General features: G+C 36.4%; 1 protein-coding gene across 1 annotated transcript; it reads right to left on the reverse strand.

Moving 5' to 3' along the window:
* Positions 1 to 3,337: 3,337 nt before the first annotated feature.
* LOC148206481 (putative arabinosyltransferase ARAD1) lies at positions 3,338 to 11,936 on the reverse strand. The gene is made up of 3 exons (XM_088104323.1): positions 10,815 to 11,936; positions 9,618 to 9,983; positions 3,338 to 4,024 (listed from the first exon to the last, which is right to left on the reverse strand). Exons 1-3 carry the CDS (start codon positions 11,772 to 11,774, stop codon positions 3,848 to 3,850), a joined length of 1,503 nt encoding a protein of 500 aa, XP_087960449.1. The 5' UTR covers positions 11,775 to 11,936; the 3' UTR covers positions 3,338 to 3,847.
* Between the last annotated feature and the right edge of the window lie 7,140 nt (positions 11,937 to 19,076).

A 19,076-nucleotide genomic window follows, 5' to 3' on the forward strand; every position in this document is an offset into this window, starting at 1 on the left:
ATTTATGTCCACCATTAGGAGAGGAAGAGAGGACAAATGTGTTTGAAAATTTAATGAGGTGGGATTATTTTCTATCAGCTTTGAATATAACACTCTGCAACATAACCTAATTGAGGAGAACGAGACATTATTCAAATAATTTTGGAGTGTGTAGGCTTTACCTTATGCACAATACTTTGGGTGGTGAGTGTTACTTGATAAGGTACCAACAAAGGATAAGTTAATAAGCAGGAGAGCGATTATAGTAATAGCATGTGTGAGTTATGTTATGGACAAAATGAAAATGTGCAACATCTATTCTTCTGGTGCACAATAGCACAGTGGGTTCAAATTTATGTGATAGCTAGGTGGGAGCTAGTTTAGTAAACTACATCAAACCTAAAACCCATTTTAAGCACTTAAATTTAATACATATAAATAAGAAACACTATAAAATATGGAAGAGTTTATGGATAGCAATCACATGGACCATATGGAATCATGGAAATAAGGTTATTTTCAGACTAGGCAAAATAGACATAGAAGAAATATTTAGCATGGCACAACTAAATACATGGCTATGGATGAAACATTAAAAACCCAAATTATCATTTTCATTCTCTGATTGGTAATGTCCTTTTATATGCTTAAAATCTTTGTGACAATGGTAATCAATTGAGGATTACACTATCCCAACGATGTACATTTTATTTTCCTTATTTATATGCCTAAAAAATCACTACAATTTTATACCTAAGGCTATTATTAATATGCGATACTTTATTGAGTTCTCATGCTTTGAGTAAGCTTTGATGGTGCTGAGACTATTTGTTAGGGATTACAATGAAAATTACATTCCACAAATGTGTATATGGTTATACATCAAATGCAGGTATCAGATCATTACTAGCAAATACAAAAGTGGTAAAGTATAGCAAGTGTTACAAGGTGACTGATTAAGATTGGTACTTAGGATACGTGAATTGGGTAACAACCTCTCAACAGGACACATGGAACAATGCATATTCAATGACTCAAAATCAATAGTGTTAATTTACTTTATATAGAGTTTGTGACAGATTCATTGAGTACATTTTAGATGTGAGGGAGTTGTATTTTGGTAAAAGTAACGTGGAAATCCATAGGTTTTGCCTTAAAATATAGATTTAGAAAAAATTGTTGATAAGTAGAGGATAAACTTTGTATATATTTTTTTGTAAAAGGGTTAGAGTATCGTAAGTATCCTACTATTAATATAACTAGCTAATAAGAAAATGGAGGAACAATTAATTTGTCTCATGGTCTCCATTTTTTTGGCTTTTTCTTTTCCTACAATGACTACGTTTTTCTTTAGGTATGTGTTTGTGGTGCTTTATATAATAAAGAAAAAAGGACTCTAATGGTTGGATTGGAAGTCAAGGGCAACTATATCCATAAAGAAAATTAATAAATTTAAATTAAATTAATTTTATCAATTAAATTAAATTTAGTGAGACTAATGAAATATATTTGACTAATAGGATTGACTTGTCTCAAACTTTGGCATGAGCTAAGTTATCACAACCTCTAACATGGGTTGAGTTGTCATGACCTTTGATCTAAGCCTGATTCGGTTTGACCTTCGGTGAAATCTCCCTTGACTAGGCTTTCAATTGTGACTGACTCAGCTCAACCTTTGACCTCGATAAACTTTGCTTAGCCTTCGGCACAAGTCAGCTTAACTTAACCTTCGGTTAGGACCGATTCGACTAAAGCTTCGACTCGAGCTAACTAATCTCGATCTTTGGTCTAGATCGACTCATCTCAACTTTCATATCTATCAAACTCAGCTCAATTCTTTATTTGGCCTGCCAAATCTCGACCTTTATATTAGGCTAAGCCAACTTAAATCGAACAAGGCCAACTAGGGTCGAACTTCGACTAAGGCAAATTGGACTCAAATTCTTTGACCTAGATTTGACTCATCTCGATCTTCATATTATGCCAACTCGTCTCGATTTTTCGGCCTTATCTAACTCAACTCAACCTTTAACCTAGACCTACTCATGTCAAATTTCATGTCAAGCTAACTAATCTCAATTCTGCGACCTGGGTCAACTTGACTTAACCTTCAACCAAGAGAACTTGTCTTGATTCTTTCACTTAAGTTGACTCATCTCGATACTTATATGGGATCAACTCAATTTGATCTTTAATCCAAGTTAACTCATCTCGATCTTTGGTTAGAGCAATCTCAACTTGATCTACGACTCGACCTGTCTAGGCTTGACCCATCATAGATCAACCTTTAGTTTAGGCCAACTCAGCTTAACCTTCAATCAACTCACGATTTTCATTATGCTAACTCAACTTAGTTCTTCGTCCCTGGCCAACTCAACTCCATTCTTCGACCCAGGTTGACTTGTCACGAACTCTTTTGATATCTTTCTAACTCAACTTAATTCTTCAACTTGACTAACTCGGATCGACCCTAGGTTCATTCGTGATGACTTAAGTCCATATATTCACTTAGGTCAACTTACATTAACTTTTGGTCGAAGCAGTCAGCTTTATCTCAAACAAAACTGACTTCCTTCAACCTTTGACCTAAGTAAACACTTTAGATCATCGATCTAGGTTGACTTATTTCGACCTTTAATTCATGTCAACTCATCTTGATTCTTCAAGTTAGACCAACTCGTTTCTACTTGAATCAATTTAGCTCAACCTTTGTTTTAGATCGACTTAACTCAACCTTAGACTCAAACCACTTTGACTCAACTTGATCTTCAATCGCCTTAGTTCAATAGTAATTATTTAAATTTTAAATTTTCAAAATCCAAAAAATAATCAAATCTAAATCCAATTAGGTACATTGAATTTAAAATTCAAAAATATGAATTTGGATTTGAAAAAATCTATTTAAATAAAGTTAAACTAACACAGATTTGTTGGCTGTCGGCCAGGGTTAGGGTGACTAATTTGCATCTTTTAGTGACAAAAGTGAGGAAATTAACAATGAGATTGTTATTGGAAGCCAAAGTCATGGTGGGATACTGTCTACATAAAGTTGAAGGACTTCAATAAATATTCTCGTTCACATTAAAAACAGAAAAGTCGGATCCAAAGTCAGGCATTGAAACACAAATTCTTCAATTTGAAGTGCTTGTCAAACCAAAATTCAAAATCTTACATTGAAATATGAAGCCATTTTTCAAACAAGACTTACATGTATAAATATTTCGTTTAAATCTGATCCATTTCGGTAAAGTCCATTTAAAATTGCACCATTGTCATAAATTCCCCCCTAATTACATAATAAACCTCTACGAGTCCCCACGTCAGTAAACGATGCAACAGCACTAGTGCTACTGGTACATAATCAAACCAAGAAAGAGACTATATTATGATGCAAAAGAATAATAATGCCTTTATTCTCATCCTGTACAGTTCAATCACGCTATAATGTTAATTTTCCTTCCTACTCTAAATCTGAACGCTTAAACTTAAAAGGGGCATACTGGAATCTACAACAGAACTTGTTGGGTATACTCGCAGTACATATCAGGTGACAATCTATGCACAGAAGACTCGACATATCGTACTTGAGTCAAACCCCACACTACATGAAAGGACTTTTAATGTAATGGATAATGATAATTGCAGATATAACTTTCTGTTGTATATCTCATAAGCATTCCCTGGTGGACAAGTTGTTGAGTAGACTGAGATTATCAAGTTTCGTCAAGTCACCCATATGCGAAATGAGAGAAACCATATTTACAACCATCATTATCGCTCATTCAAATGTGTCCTCATCACCTCGGAACGTCCTGACAAAACTGACCACTGATTTCACGGAATGCCAAACATGATAGAAGGACAAGTGCTATAGGGTTCTAACCGCAGTCTGGTTTGTGCATACGCAAGAGCACACCGACTCCCTTCCAAAAAGCCTTTTCTCACGGTTAATCATCAATTTAATCAAGGGAAGTTTTTTTGTAACTTGGCGCCAGATCTCATTAACTGTCCCGTTGGGTTCTTCATATTCGAAGTATCGCTTAACCTGAAACAAGTTTAAACTAAATTAAAGCCTTGTGTAACAAGGGGAAATCTTCAAAATATAATCAATCTAGAATTAATGCTCTTAATCAAACTTTGCACATCAAAGGTATAAGTACCATAACATGAAAACAATGAGAAATTAGCACCCTCTTACTGATGAATAATTACTAATTAACTCCTGAGTTAAATAACCATAATGAGGGAACTTGTCTTCCGATCAATACAACATCACTGTATATGAATACACAAAAATAATAAAGGAGATAGAATCAGGATAAGATAAGGTGTTAGAAAACCTACTCTACTACTCAGAAAAACAGAGGTCACTGAAGAATGAAAAACATTATTCACCTTAACCTTGTAACCCTGAATACATGGTCTTATATAACAGATATTTGTAAATACTAAAACTCAGAAATGAAAAGATAATACTGCTAATAAACTAACAGAATGTCAAAACAGAAAATAAAGCAGACAAATAAAAACATCAGATTCTGACAGAATTATGTGCATCCTAACAGTCCCTCAAACCCAAAGTTATTGAAAATAATCAATAACTTAGTTTGGAACGCAGAAAAGAGAAATGAGCTTGAGAAAGGGATTTTGTCAATATATCAGCAAGTTGATCCTGGGCAGGAATATGAGTAACAACTAAGGAGGAATCCAGCACTTTTTCCCGAATAAAGATATTCAGCTCCATGTGCTTCGTTCTAGTGTGTAACACAGGGTTATGACGGAGGGCAACAGTGCTTTGGTTGTGGCAGTAAATGATAGCTGTAGGACAGGGAATATTTAACTCCTTTAGAAGAGACTGCAGAAACAAAATTTCAGAAGCAGTAATTGCAAGGCTTCTATATTCCGCTTCAGCAGTTGAACAGGCAACCGGTGTTTGTCTCTTAGACCACTAGGAGACCAGATTATTTCCAAAGAATATACAAGCACCAGAGGTTGATCTTCTGTCATCAACCTCTGATGCCCAATCTGCATCACAGTGTGCAGTGAGGGTGTACTGGGCAGAATTAGAAGCAGGTTGAAGGTTTCAGACCATAACAAATGGTGCCCTTGAGATAGCGTAGTATATCTTTGACTTCCTTCCAGTGTTCTGTCAGTAGTCAATCTCAGGTTTGGTGATAGTAATATACTGCAATGCACCAACAACACTAGACCTATAGAGTATCGGATCATCAAAATAATCAAATCCAAACTGCTACTGAGTTTTAAGCCACCTTGAACAGGAGTAGAAGTACCATTAGCATCAGCCATGCCAGCCTTTTCAGGCAAATCACGAATGAATTCAGTTTGGGAGAGAAGCAAAGAACTTCAGGGAGATGCTTTTCTTCAATACCCAAAAAATAGTCAAGCTCACCAAGTTGTTTGAGAGTAAAGACAGCATGTAATTTTGAAATTAAATATTTCAGCAGAGTGGTGGAGGAACCCATGAGAATTATGTCAACAACATAAATATGAACATAAAGGCAGTCTACTGCAGTGGTAAGGACTAATAGAGAAGGATCACATTTACTCTGCACAAACCCAAAACTGACCAAAGCAGAGGTGAGCCTGTCATACCAAGATCGGAGGGGCTGTTTGAGACCATACATAGAATGCTGAAGCTTGCAAACAAGAGAGGAATCAGTGGACTAGAAACCAGGAGGTTGAGTCTTGTAAACATCTTCATGAAGAATGGCATTGAGGAAGGCATTATTTACATCAATCTATTGAATAGACCAATGGTTTGTAAGAGCCAAAGTAAGAACGATGTGGACTGTAACAAGCTTTATAACAGGGTAAAAAAGTTTCAAAATAGTCACACCCTGTTGGAAGTCCCACATCGACTAGAGCCAATTTATAATATATAAGTGGGTGTAAATCTCACCTTATAAGCCGGTTTTATAGGGATGAGTTAGGCTTACAGTCAGTCTACTTTTTCACATCATATCAGAGCTATGGTTAGAGCCTATCCTAGCAATATTTGTTGTTTGTTGGGCATATTGTTTCACCCGCTATCGAACCACTCATTAATGTTTAGTCTCACGCTCGAGATGATGTCTATACCTCACCTTATAAGCCGGTTTTGTAGGGTTGAGTTAGGCTTAAAGTCCACTTCTTCACACACCCAAACTTTTGATTAAAAGTTTTGGCCACTAAATGGGCTATGTACTTATTTACAGTACCATTCGAGTTCTCTTTTAATTAGAAAGACTCATCTACAGCCAATAGCAGTCCGGCCAGGAGGAGAAAAGTGAGATGCCACATATCATTAGCTATTAAGGCATCATATTCAGATTGCATTGCTTGTCTCCAAAGAGGAGAGGAGAAAGCTTGCTTGACTGCAACAGTAAAAAGTAAGGTAGGAGAATGACTAGGCTTGACACTACCAAATTTTGAACGGGTTTGCATGGGATGGGTGGGTCTAATAGAGGAAGAACTGAACTCGATGCAGGTTGTGAAGAAGACCCAGTAGGAGACTGAACAGAGGGAATAAAGGAAGTGCTGGCTGTAAAGAATGTGAGACAGAGGATGATTCAACAACTGGAGAATCTGGATTTGCATGCTGAGTGGGACAGTCAACAACAGTAGGAATGATCCCAAGAGGTAAAATGTGGGAAGATGAAGAGGACAGTAAAGGAGTCTGAGTTTGAGTGGCAAAGGAAAAAGTGTTAATCAAAGATAACATCCTTAGAAATAAAGATTTTGCCATTGGAATCAAGACACTTGTTGTACCCTTTGTGACACGGGAATACCCCAAAAAGGTGCAGGCAGTGGACCTAAACTGTAGTTTATTGGTGTTATAATGTAAAGTGTGAGGATAACAAGCACAACCAAAAATTTTGAAAAAATGGTAATTGATATCTTTATTAAAGAGAGTACAACAAGGGATGAAATGAGGAAGCCTGTTAAAAATATAAGTTGCAGTGTGACAGCCATGGTCCCAAAAAGTTGTAGGCAAAGATGCTTGAGAAAGAAGAGTAAGACTCATTTCAACAATATGCCTATGTTTACATTCAACAATACCATTTTTTATGATGAGTATGAGGACAAATTAAACAGTGATGAGTGCCCAATGAGTTAAGATATTGAGTGAAAGGTCTAAATTCACCACCCCAATATGTTTGAATTTGCTTAATCTTATGATTGAGTTGAAGTTCAGCAAAGGATTTAAATTGTTTAAAAGCATTTAAGGTGTCAGATTTTTGTTTTAAAAAATAAATCCAAGTATATCTACTATGGGCATCAATGAATGAAACATAATATAACCCATAGAAGATTTTACATGCGAAGGACCCCAAAGATCACAAAAGACTAGTTGTAAAGGTGCAGTATAAGAGCTTAAGGAAGTGTGAGAAGGTAATTGGTGAGACTTTCCCGTACAACATGCTACACAGAAATCTGCAGTAGTTTTATTTGGTGGAGATATATTACAGCGTTAGAGAACATTATGGAAAACAGCAACTGAAGGATGACCTAGTCTATTATGACAGGGAAAACCTAGTGAAATTGTGTGTTGGTACAGTGGAAAGAACGGGGGATTTGTGAACAACAGAAACAATGGAAACTGGTGGAGACACGTTCGAGGCATGCAGCAGAAGATGAGGAAACTGGTAGAGACCATCAAGACCAAGATTACACAACAGGAAAGAGTTATCAACTTGAGACTTGACAAAACAAACAGTGGAATGAAATTCAAAATACACATTATTATCTCTAGCAAATCGACTGACACTAACAAGAGTTTTATTAACAGAGGGAACATGCAAGAGGTTGGTAATAGGTGCAAAGGAACAAGAGGATTATGAGAAGAAAGAGTTGCAGAGCCAAAATACTGAATAGGAAAACCTTGTCAGTTCCCAAGGAAGACACAAGCATCTCTTGGAGCAGGTGTTGGATTCTCAAGATTGACAGAATCAGTGGTTATGTGATGAGATGCACCAGAGTCAATAAATGAATTCTGAGATTGTTGAGCATGCTGATAGACCAGTGTGGACTGAGCAATATAAGCATGGGGTTGTGAAGCTGGTACAGTGGTACTGTAATGGGCCTGAGAGGGAGGCAAAACAGGTGGTGAAGGCAAGAGAGGACATGACATAGTGGATGGCCCTGGAAGCTGATAGCCTGGAAAATGAGCAAATGCTCCTGGAGGTGGTATACCAGGAAATGATGGCTGATATGAAGGATATTACAGCACTGGATTTGAGCAGAAGGATTATTGTAGGGCTGAACAGCATAGTTGGGGTTAAAGCGATGATAACAAAGGGATGTGGTGGTGTGACCATATTTGTTGCAAACTTGACATTGAATACTTCCACGACTAACACACCTTGATGTCCATAATTTCCTTGGTCCCATTGAAAATAACCACCACTATGGGAAGGGGGATGAAAAGTCAAAGAAGAATCGGAAGCCATCTAAGTAAGCTGAACATTTGGAGCAAAAGCTGTTTCAGAATTTGCTTGAGTGAGATTCAGAGAAATATTGTTAGTATCATGCTTTGCAATCTATGCTTCTTGAGCAACAAGGAGAGATTCAACTTCGCCCAGTGAGAACAAGTTTAAATTTACTATTGATGAGAGAAAGGAAGGACTCATTCAATCGGAAGTTCTTCAAAGATAACATTGAGTTGTTCGCATTCAGATACAGAATCTCCAATCAAATGAAGAAAATCTACCGATGCTTTGATGCGTAAAAGGAACTCATTGATTGACCATTCACCTTTCTTCATGGTATCCATGCATAGCTGAGTGCTCGAGCTTTGGTTTGAGAAGTGAAATGAGCACGTATCTTCTCCCAAACTTGAAATGAGTGTTAACCAATGATTCAAGCTAAGAAAGGAGGATTGAAACCTCGAAAGGAGGATTGAAACCTCGAAAGGAGGATTGAAACCGCGAAAGGAGAAGTTGATCCTAGGTCTCCCAGGTGGTGTATATTCAGGATTTTCAATCCCTAAATCACCACCCGAAATAGAAAGAAATTGGGACAGAATCTGAGGGTTAACCAGAAAGCAATGTAGGCTGTGGGCTTTGATCACAGGCTCCACTTGTTGTTGCTAGAGGAAGAAATTAGTATCAATGAGTTTTTCCAAAATGGAATAGGAAACAAGAACAGGAGTGAAGGCGCCATGGAAGCAAGACAATGGAAGCAAGACAAGTACCCATAAAAGAGACAACTCTCGCTCTTGATACCATGTTAGAAAACCTACTCTACTACTCAAAGAAACAAAGGTGACTGAAGAATGAAAAATACTATTCACCTTAACCTTGTAACCATGAATACATGGTCTTATATAACAGAATATTTGTAAATACTAAAAACCAGAAATGAAAAGATAATACTGCTAACAAACTAACAGAGTGTCAAAACAGAAAATAAAGCAGACAAATAAAAACATCAGATTTTGACAGAATTCTGTGTATCCTTACATAAGGAAATAGCCATAATTTGCAATATCAATCAAAGTCCACCAAATATCCTTCTATGTACTGATTCTGTCATACTTTACAAGGGATTAAAAAATGCAACAGGTGAAGTGAAAGAAAGAATGTAGTAATGGCACCCAAAAATACCATAGCAAAAATAAATTATGCTGCACTACTAACCTCCTTTAGTTCCTTTTGGTATTCTAAGATTTTTTGTTTGGACAGAGCTCTCAATTTTGACACCAAATATCCTGGCTTTATAGCAGAAGTAGTTTCTACATACACGGCAAATTTTCTGTAGTCTAAAGTATCTTCAAAAGGCAACTCAATACTATCACTGACAATGACTGGGATGCACAAGCTAACTATAGCATCAAACAGTCGGCAGGCTGATGGAGTATCTCCAGCAGGATGTAAACAGAACTTTGATGTATGCATTCCTTGTGAAGCTGCCCGCCGACTCTCTCTGGATTGTGCTCCATGCTTTATTATGACATCCTTCTCATTTTCAAGAATTTGAAAGAGTATATCACGGATTTTCCCTCCCTGTGAAACAGATTTGAGCAACAAGAATTCAATACAGGAAAAGTAAACCATCCAAATCAGCAGTGATGTTCGGGTTATTTAAGCATATACAAGGAAAACAACAGTGTTACTGCATCATGCTGGAACATTTAAATGAAATAAAATGGGGAAACCTAATGAAGATACTTAGTGCTATTGATACTACACAGAATACAATACCACCCAAAATGTACAACATTATCCCAAGCAAAGAATACATACAATTTAAAGATGATAATTTATATTTTGCTTGGTATCCCTATGGTACTGTCTTTCTTTCGAAGAAAATCCTGTTTGAGGCATTGATTAAGACACTCAATAACAAATAACGAAAGGGAGTCTGGTTCTGCAAACAGTCAGAATAGAGTAAAATTTAATGCCTATGAACCTAAAAGGGCCCGAGACAAAAACAAAAGTAAATCGAAGATCACCCGAGAAGAGGCTCTCCGATAATACATCAATAAAATACTAAAATCGAATTGCATCCGTCATTTGCTGCTTAAAACTATATTCATAACTAAAAGACGTTTTCAAAAGTTCATAGCGCGAACTCTCCCAACTAGATCAAATTCATTTGCCCTACAGCACCACGTTAATTCCACCATCGATTCTAAATGTACAAGCTAAATTAATTATTCCCGTTCCAGGTAGAACCAAGATTTTAAAAAATGTGCTTTTGACAATCTCCCCCAATGTCTTGGACAACAGCGAATTCAAAAATTGGGGTAGAGCTATAGAATATCAAATTACACATAAACAATTCATTATCTTAAAATTGAAATCCAAAGTCCCGATCAGAGCAGAAGACAATACCTCTTTGCGATACCGATTGCCCATGAAAAATAACAAGGTCTTGCGATCGGAGACACCAACATCACCAGGGTACGTTTTGATGCGGTGCGAGTAGGGTACAACAACATCCTTCACCAGCGATCCCTGGTCGGGTCGCAACCGCCCGAAATCTGAGACAAGCAGCACACAATTTTTTATCCGGTCGATAACCCGGTACATCGCATTCGGATCCGAAGCCACGAGCACGTGGTCCCTCCCGTTGCTCCTCTTCCAATACTCCTGCTCCTCAAGCCACTCCACCAGCGCCTCCTGATTCTCCTCGTCGCTGTAGATCGGTTTCTCCAAACTTGCACCGGAGCCAGGAGGTCGAGGCGGGTTCACGATCAGACTCAGCGACGAGAAGAACGGCACGAAGAAGAAATCGGCTTCCTCGGGATCCATGACGCGAACCACGGGCGAGCCTGATCGTTCGGAATCGGCTCGGGAGAGATCGGCAAAGAGGTACCACTCGGCCATATGCTGGTGGCCAGGGTACTTGAGGGAGGAGACGTCATCGGGTTGTTGGGAGAAGTGTGCACCACGCGCGAGGGCGTGATGGCGGATGACACCGTGGGTGAACCTGCTGGGGAGATCGTAGAGGAAGACTTTTACGGTGGGGAATTTAGCGCCGCTGGCAGCGAGGAGGACGGAGGAGGCGGAGTTGAAGGAGAAGGGGGAGTCGAAGGCGGAGGAATAGGTGGGGTGGAAGAAGGCGTTGAAGATTGCATAGAGGACGAAGAGGAGGAAGAGCGTAGCTAGGGTTTGCTTAAGAAGAGGTTTTCGCGCCATGGCGGAGAAGAGTGTCTGGGAATTGGTGGTGATAGATGAAATTAAACTGGGTTTGGGTTTTCTGATTTTGGCTTTGCCTTCCTCGTTCATGTTTTTCTGGTACGGCATCCTGATCAGTTTTTTCAACCTGCTATATGTACGCCTAATTTCCATTTATACGCCCACCTTTATCCATCTATGCCATTGGATCCAATTCTACCATTCATTACACAGCCTCTAGTGCTCACCCATACCACTGCGTTTACACAACATAACTCCATAACCCTACATTCAGATTCCTCCTTTTTTATATTTTATATATATTTATTTATCAAATATGGAACGTGAGAAGTCAGATACAAGATGGGGAGCCTGCAATCGATCATAGGGCTTGGATTTTTAAATCATTGGGTTGGGGAGAGTAAGTGTTATCACCAGTAAATAAATATTAATTAAATAACACCTGGCTTAATTCCAAATTCCAGTACTATAATTCATTTTTTTTAATTGTTATAATCTTGGAAAAAATTATTTTAGTCTATGCGGTTCTGTTTTTATGATTTTTTTTTTCTAGATCTTTATTTCTATCGTTGAAGTTTTGGAACGAAATTATGAAAATAGTTTATAAATTATTTCTAGCTTATTTTGGTGGTGTCTCTATTCTACCCGCCAACTTTCGAGAAATTTGGAGAAATTATTATATTTGAGTATAGTTCACAATATCTAGTATGAAAGATAAGTTTGATATATCTCATCCAACTAATAGTATATATGTTATAACTATAAGAATAAAAGAGATAGCAATGATACTTAAATACTTAATAATTAATTATATCTTTTTTTATCTAAGTGGTTATTTTAAAGGTTTAGAAACGTCTAAATATAGATAATAATGTGATAGGAAGTAATTACTTACCTTTCTTTTTTTTCAATACTCATAATACTTGCGTTAAATATATTTAAGTTTTTTTAATTTTAATATTACGAAATTGGATTTTTTAAGTTTTTAAATTTTAATAGGTTTAATTGCTTACTTGATCCCTACATTTAGAGGATTTTTTTAGTTTAGTATCACTTTTAAAAATGCCTCTATTGCATTCTCATATTGTATAATTTGCACTGATCACGTCCCTTCCGTTAAATTGGCATAAACAGAGTTATCTCCGTGGGGACGTGGCTTTGAAAACTCATCTTTTTTTTCTCTATCTTTTGCTCTTCCTACAATGATCAGCTTCTTCTTTCTCTTCTATCAATGTCTCGTTTTAAGGGTTTTAAATTTACCAATCTCTGCACATCGAACTCTCTACTGAGCATAGTGAGCTAAACATGCGAATGCTCCTGTTGCTGCCTCAGTTTCAAAATTTCCAACTTCAAAATGTTCTCGTCCTTCTTCAGTTTCTCCACTTCAGCCTTCACGCCTGGCTTCATCATATTGAAAGCTCCCTGATGCAGTCTGTTATACTTACCCATCCTCCTTATGTTCTTTAGCAAATGCATATTCCCTCCTTGGAAACTTCCAATGGTCTGAATCAAGCTTCCTGAAGGTTGTATCCGTTACACCATAAATCCTCCGTTTACATCGCAATAATGATATTATATATAAAAACAGATGAATCGAATTACTTCACATAGAACATGTATATGCAATCATACTAAAAGTTAAACTATTATTAAATGTGGAAGAAATTTATCAATATGGTTATAGTAAAATTATGAAATCATAATTTATTAATCAAATATTCAATTTATACAAATTACAAATCTTTCGTTCCATAGATTAATTAGGAAGAATAAATGGTGTCAGTTGATATAAATCAAAGGTTATTTTATAGATTTGAATATTTGATCCTAATTCATAAAATTATTAAAAAAAGAATTTTGATGTATCATAGTGTGAGCAGTATTTTTGAGAGAGAAGAGGCCAGAGAGGTACAATAGAAGGGTAGGGTGAGAGAAAATTAAGGAGAGACAGAAGCAAAGGTGAGAATGTGGAAAATTTGACATAGGTGTTGAGCTAGCGAACGAAGCTGGAGAAGTTGTTATGTTTGAAGTATTTGGGAAGAAGGGTTTTAAAGAATTTATGGGAGTCCCATTTACAATAGCAGAGAAGAATCATCTTCCAATCCAAACCCTGAAATGGACGACAAAGACAAATCCGAAAAGAGAAGTAGAGATCGTCACTCCGAACGCCATCGCGACTCCGATGACCACTACCCTCGCGACTCTAACGACCATCGCCATATCGATCAGACAAGCATCATAGGTGTGACCCTAAATCTAGGGATAGAGATAGGGATAGGGCTTATGAAAGAGAAGGAAGCAAGGACAGAGATAAGGATAGGAATAAGGTTTAAGAAAGAAAGAGTAGGTCGAAGGTGAAACGCGATGAGGAGAGGGAAGATTCGGTGGAGCCGCGACACTCCTCGCAATCTCACAAGCGCAAAGAGAGGGAGATAAGCGAGGAGAGGGACTTCGAGGATAAGAAAATTAGGGTTACCATCGAGAGGAGGGAACAAAGGAAATTTGGGGATGAAGTAAAGAAGGAAGAACAAGAAGAGAAAGTAAACAGTGATGGTAAAATCGGGGGTAGAGGCCAATGTCAAGAAGGAAGTCACAAATGGCTCCCATGTCATGTCAAGCTGATCGTTGCAGGAAGAGCAGAGGAGAGAGAAAAAAAATTCAAATTTCATAGCCACGTCACAACGGAGTTAACTCCGTTTATGCCAATTCAACGAAAGGGATTTGATTGGTGCAAATTATACAACATGAGGACGTAATAGAGGCATTTCTAAAAGCGGGTACTAAACTGAAAAAATCCTCTAAATGTAGGGACCAAGTAAGCAATTAAGCCATTTTAATATTATGAAATTGGATCTTAACCTATCTTAAAATTCAGTTTTATTTCAAATTTTAAATAGATATATTTTTTGTGTTAAACTTTTCTTTAACATGAATTTATACATAGTTTTTTTTTAATGTTTATACGTGGAATTTTTAATGTTTGTATGTCATAACTAAATTCTCATAACCAAGTATTTTTCTTAGCGAGCTTTGTCATTTTCTTCTCCTTTAACGTCACCAACCTTGATTCATTCTCCGTTTGTGATGGGCTTATTTTTATCATCAACTTAAGAAAAAACTTATTCTTACCTTGAGCATAAATAATGGTTACACCTTTTAATCGCTAATATGTTGTTATTGACATTATCAAATTAATACTACTTAACAAGACGACTTCAATATTGTTAAGTTAATAGTTAACAAACTAGATAGGGTTAAAGTAACCCTGAATCGTTTTCTAACTAATACAAAATTGTTTTCCAAATACTTGACTATGGAGACTCTGAAAAGTTAGTAAATGTTATGCAATGCTTAAAAATAAAAGTGAAAAGTTATGCCAATGAAATTAATGTTTGAAAAATGTTATGAGTTTAATTAAAGAACAAAATAGGCTAATTTCACTACTTTTCCAAGATAGATTCATCATCAGTTATTCATATATTATTGTTTAATTGATTATTGTTCGAGTTTCAAATTAATTAAAGTACATTTTTAATTAATTTGAGGGCGATCTTACAATTAATCAAAGTAAATTTTCAATCAAAAGCAAAACCTTTTTAGAATATTCACAATAAATTCAACCAAAGTACATTCTCAATTAAATCCTATTGTGGTTAACCATGTATATTCTTAAATCTCTTAAGAAAATTATAAGTTAATTAATCAAAGTAAATTCTCAATTAATTATTGTTAAACTTTTTACCACTAATCAAAGTACATTCTCAATTAGTAGCAAAAACTTGTTTAATCATATGAAAGCTCCTAAATTCAATCAAAGTACATTCTAAATCAAACCTAAAACCCCCCCTTGAACTTATATGATCAATATACATGTATATTCAAACACCTTATGATACAAAAATCATTACTTTTAACATGATTAAGAGATTAAAGACATAGAAGAAGGATAACTCAAATCAATAATCAAAAGAAACAAATACATTAATTCAACTTAACATCATAATCCATAATTAAATTACAGTGGAATAGCCCTAGAAGCTTAATACATGGTAAAATAAAATGAGACAAGTGGTGGATGATTGCTTCCCACTGGAGGAGTCTGAGTGGATGAATGGAGGAGCTACTTATGGCACGGTATTGAGTGTTGATGCGCGAGGAAGATGATGAACATTGGCCATGGTGGCTTCGCGTTGAGATCTACCTAGTCTACGATGAAGATGGTGAAGCATTGGAGGTTCACGGTGGTCCAAGGAGGTTTGTGGTGGAGAATGGATAAGAATGGGGTGGCCTTCTCTGGTGGTTGTCATGCTTGACGGTGGCCGACGCAAGGTGGAAGATGGTGGCTAGGGAAATTAGGGTTCTGTCTTGGGTAATGAAGGTGGTGATGGCATGACATGTTGTCATTGACTGATTGGGTGTGTAGAGGACCATAACATGTTGTAGGATCTGATTGGCTCATCTTTATTTGCTAGGATTGATGCATACATGACATCATCTAATTAAATTTGACTTGTGAGTGGTATGACGGGTGTAGAATAGTGAAATTATAGGGTATGGAAGTAAAAATGGCCCAATGCTGAGAAAGAGGTTGTATAAATGAAAAATTATGGGTGTATTTAGCTCCTTGTAATTTTCTTTTCATGAATAAACTAATTCATACTTAAATGTGCAACTTGGACCACTTATTTTTACGTTTTGAATCAATCAAACTTTAATTTCAACTACATCAACAAACATTAGACTATCCAAAATAATTTATGCAACTAAAATTCACATTTTAAGTGTCTTTAATTCCCAAACCTGATAAATTCAAACGTCACAAATCTTATTTAAATCAATCATTTAAACATAATTATTTCACTAAAAATTTGAAATTAAACTTAAAATGTGGCCATAAATATGCACTCATCAACCACTACAATAGTGTTAGCACTCCTGAGAATCACACCCTTGTACACAATCCTAAAACACACAATGACCAATGAACCCCATAGTGGTAAATTTTAGTTAATTGTAGTTAAACTCTTGAAGCGTTATAATAATCACCAACTCAATAGATTGACCAAATTTCTTCATTCGTTTCACCTTCTTAGAATACGCTAAAACCATGAACTATCAAAGGAAGCAAGAAGAAAAGCACCAACAATGACAACCCCAACAATAACCCCTACAATACCCTTCCAAGAAGACTTACTATCTCTTTGTCCAAGTGTTCAAGTGGTGGAGGGTGTTGACATAATGGCAGGAGCCACTAGGGAATCGGAAAAGAAATTGAAACTTTACCACTCAACATTGTGCACACCTTCATGCTACCTTAGGTAGACCCAAAAAAGCCCACATACATGAAATCATTAACATACATACCCACATTAATATCTACCTTCAAGATCGAACTTTTCAGCCTCATAGTTGAGTATAAGACCCACACAAGCAACCATTTGTTGCTTCCATCATATATGTGGCCATCGAGACCCACACGTCATCGATAAAGGATGGATCAAGGTTGGGGACAATGAAGGAGAAGAAAATGGAAAAGCTTTGTTGGGTTGCCACGCAACAATCCAAGTATACCAATAAGTATGGGTAGTTTGTAGTATAACAAGTATTGTATCCATAGAGATTTGGTAGAAAACACTATGTTTTAACTATCTTTATCATTATGTTGAGTAGTGATGATTTTGATGTTTAGAAAACATATTTAGTTCATGAAAATAGTGTGAAATGTGTTGAAAAACAATTTGGATTATCAAGCGAGTGACTTTTAGTTGATTTAACCATGATGAGGTTCGACTCACCACTTTTCCCTATCTTGTATCATATTAATATTTAGATATGGTGTTGCAATATGAGGCAATAACATGGCATAATAATTGTGGACATGCAAGCTTCAGATTAATCTCAAAGTTGCAATGTCATTATCTCGTAAGAGAACTACCACAAGTATCAATCAATGATTCAATCTTCTATAGTGCATGCATGAAGGGCAAATAGGTCAAAGAGTCTTTCAAAAGTAAAAACATTATTTCAACTAAACAACCTCTTGATTTGCTTCATATAGATTTATTTGGTCCTACAATAACAACGTTTATAAGCGGTAAACGCTATGGATAAATAGTAGTAGATGATTTTTCTAGATGGACTTGGGTCTTATTTCTAACTCATAAAGATGAGACCTTTAATGCTTTATGCAAACTTTGTAAAATAATAGAAACTAAAAAGATTTTAAAATAAGATCTATCCGAAGTGACCATAGAGGAGAATTTGAAAACAAATTTTTAAAAAAAATTTGTGAAAATCTGGCATTAACCACAACTTTTCAACATCAAGGACTGCACAACAGAACAACGTCGTTATGAGGAAAAATAGGTCTCTACAAAAGATGGCCAGAACAATGTTAAACACTTTTAACTCTCCTAAGGACTTCTATGTAGAAGTAGTTAACACTACGTGCTATATTCAGAACATAGTTTACATTAGGTCAATCCTCAGAAAAACACCTTATGAATTATGGAAGGACAGAAGGCCAAATATCTCCTATTTTCACCCTTTTGGTTATCAATGCTTTATATTAAATATTAAAGATAATTTGGAGAGGTTTGGCTCTAGAAGTGATGAAGGAATCATGCTTGGTTACATAAAAACATCAAAAGGGTTTAGGGTTTACAACTCTAGAACCTTAAAAGTTAAAGAAGCCATCCATGTAAAATTTAATCATGAGTTTGACCTAAACAAGTTAGAGTTAGACGACTCTTTCTTTAAATTGCAGATTGATGATAATTTTCCAAGGAAGCAAAAACATCCAAGGCACCCAAAGATCAAGAAGAGATTCAACAGGAAAGACCACTCAATGATACTTCTGAACAAAGAAGAGAACAAAATAGCCTACACCGTCTAATCACCAAGGATCACCCTTCAGAAAAGATCATAGGAAGTTTGGATGGGCATGAGACAACAAGAGCATATCATAAGCATCCTACCACAACTCTCATCTCTCAAATAGAGCCATTAAACATCAATTAGGCTTTGGAAGATAACTTTTGGGTTGAACTCATGAAAGAAGAGTTGGATCAATTCAAGAAAAATGAGGTATGGAAATTTGTAGAGTTACCTCAAGGAAAGCATGTAGTCAGAGCAAAATGGCTCTATCGCAACAAACTAGGTGAAGATGGAAAAGTCACCATAAATAAGGCAAGACTTGTTCCGAAAGGCTATTCTCAAACCCGGCTTCAGACTTAACAAGGCATTGTATTTATTAAAGAAAGATCCCAAAGCTTGGTACGAAAGGTTAAATCTCTTCCTTATAAAGAATGGTTTCACGAGAGGTCAAGTAGACACCACGCTATTAAGGAAAAATGTCAATTAAGACTTCATTATCATTCAAATATATGTTGATGACATTATCCTTGGGGCTACTAATGAAAAACTATGTCAAGATTTCTCAATCATGATGCAAGA

Source organism: Vigna umbellata, chromosome 1 (assembly GCF_029865625.1).
Source record: "Vigna umbellata cultivar VRB3 chromosome 1, Vumbellata_1.0, whole genome shotgun sequence".
NCBI lineage: Eukaryota > Viridiplantae > Streptophyta > Magnoliopsida > Fabales > Fabaceae > Vigna > Vigna umbellata.

Bases quoted from the DNA above. Each gene is read 5' to 3' on its own strand.
- LOC148206481 (XM_088104323.1), bottom strand. From the start codon at position 11,774: ATGGAAATTAGGCGTACATATAGCAGGTTGAAAAAACTGATCAGGATG. The intron at 9,984-10,814 runs GTATTGTCTTCT...TCTGTTTCACAG, and splicing joins GCAATCGGTATCGCAAAGAG to GGAGGGAAAATCCGTGATAT. The intron at 4,025-9,617 runs GTTAGTAGTGCA...AACTTGTTTCAG, and splicing joins ACCAAAAGGAACTAAAGGAG to GTTAAGCGATACTTCGAATA.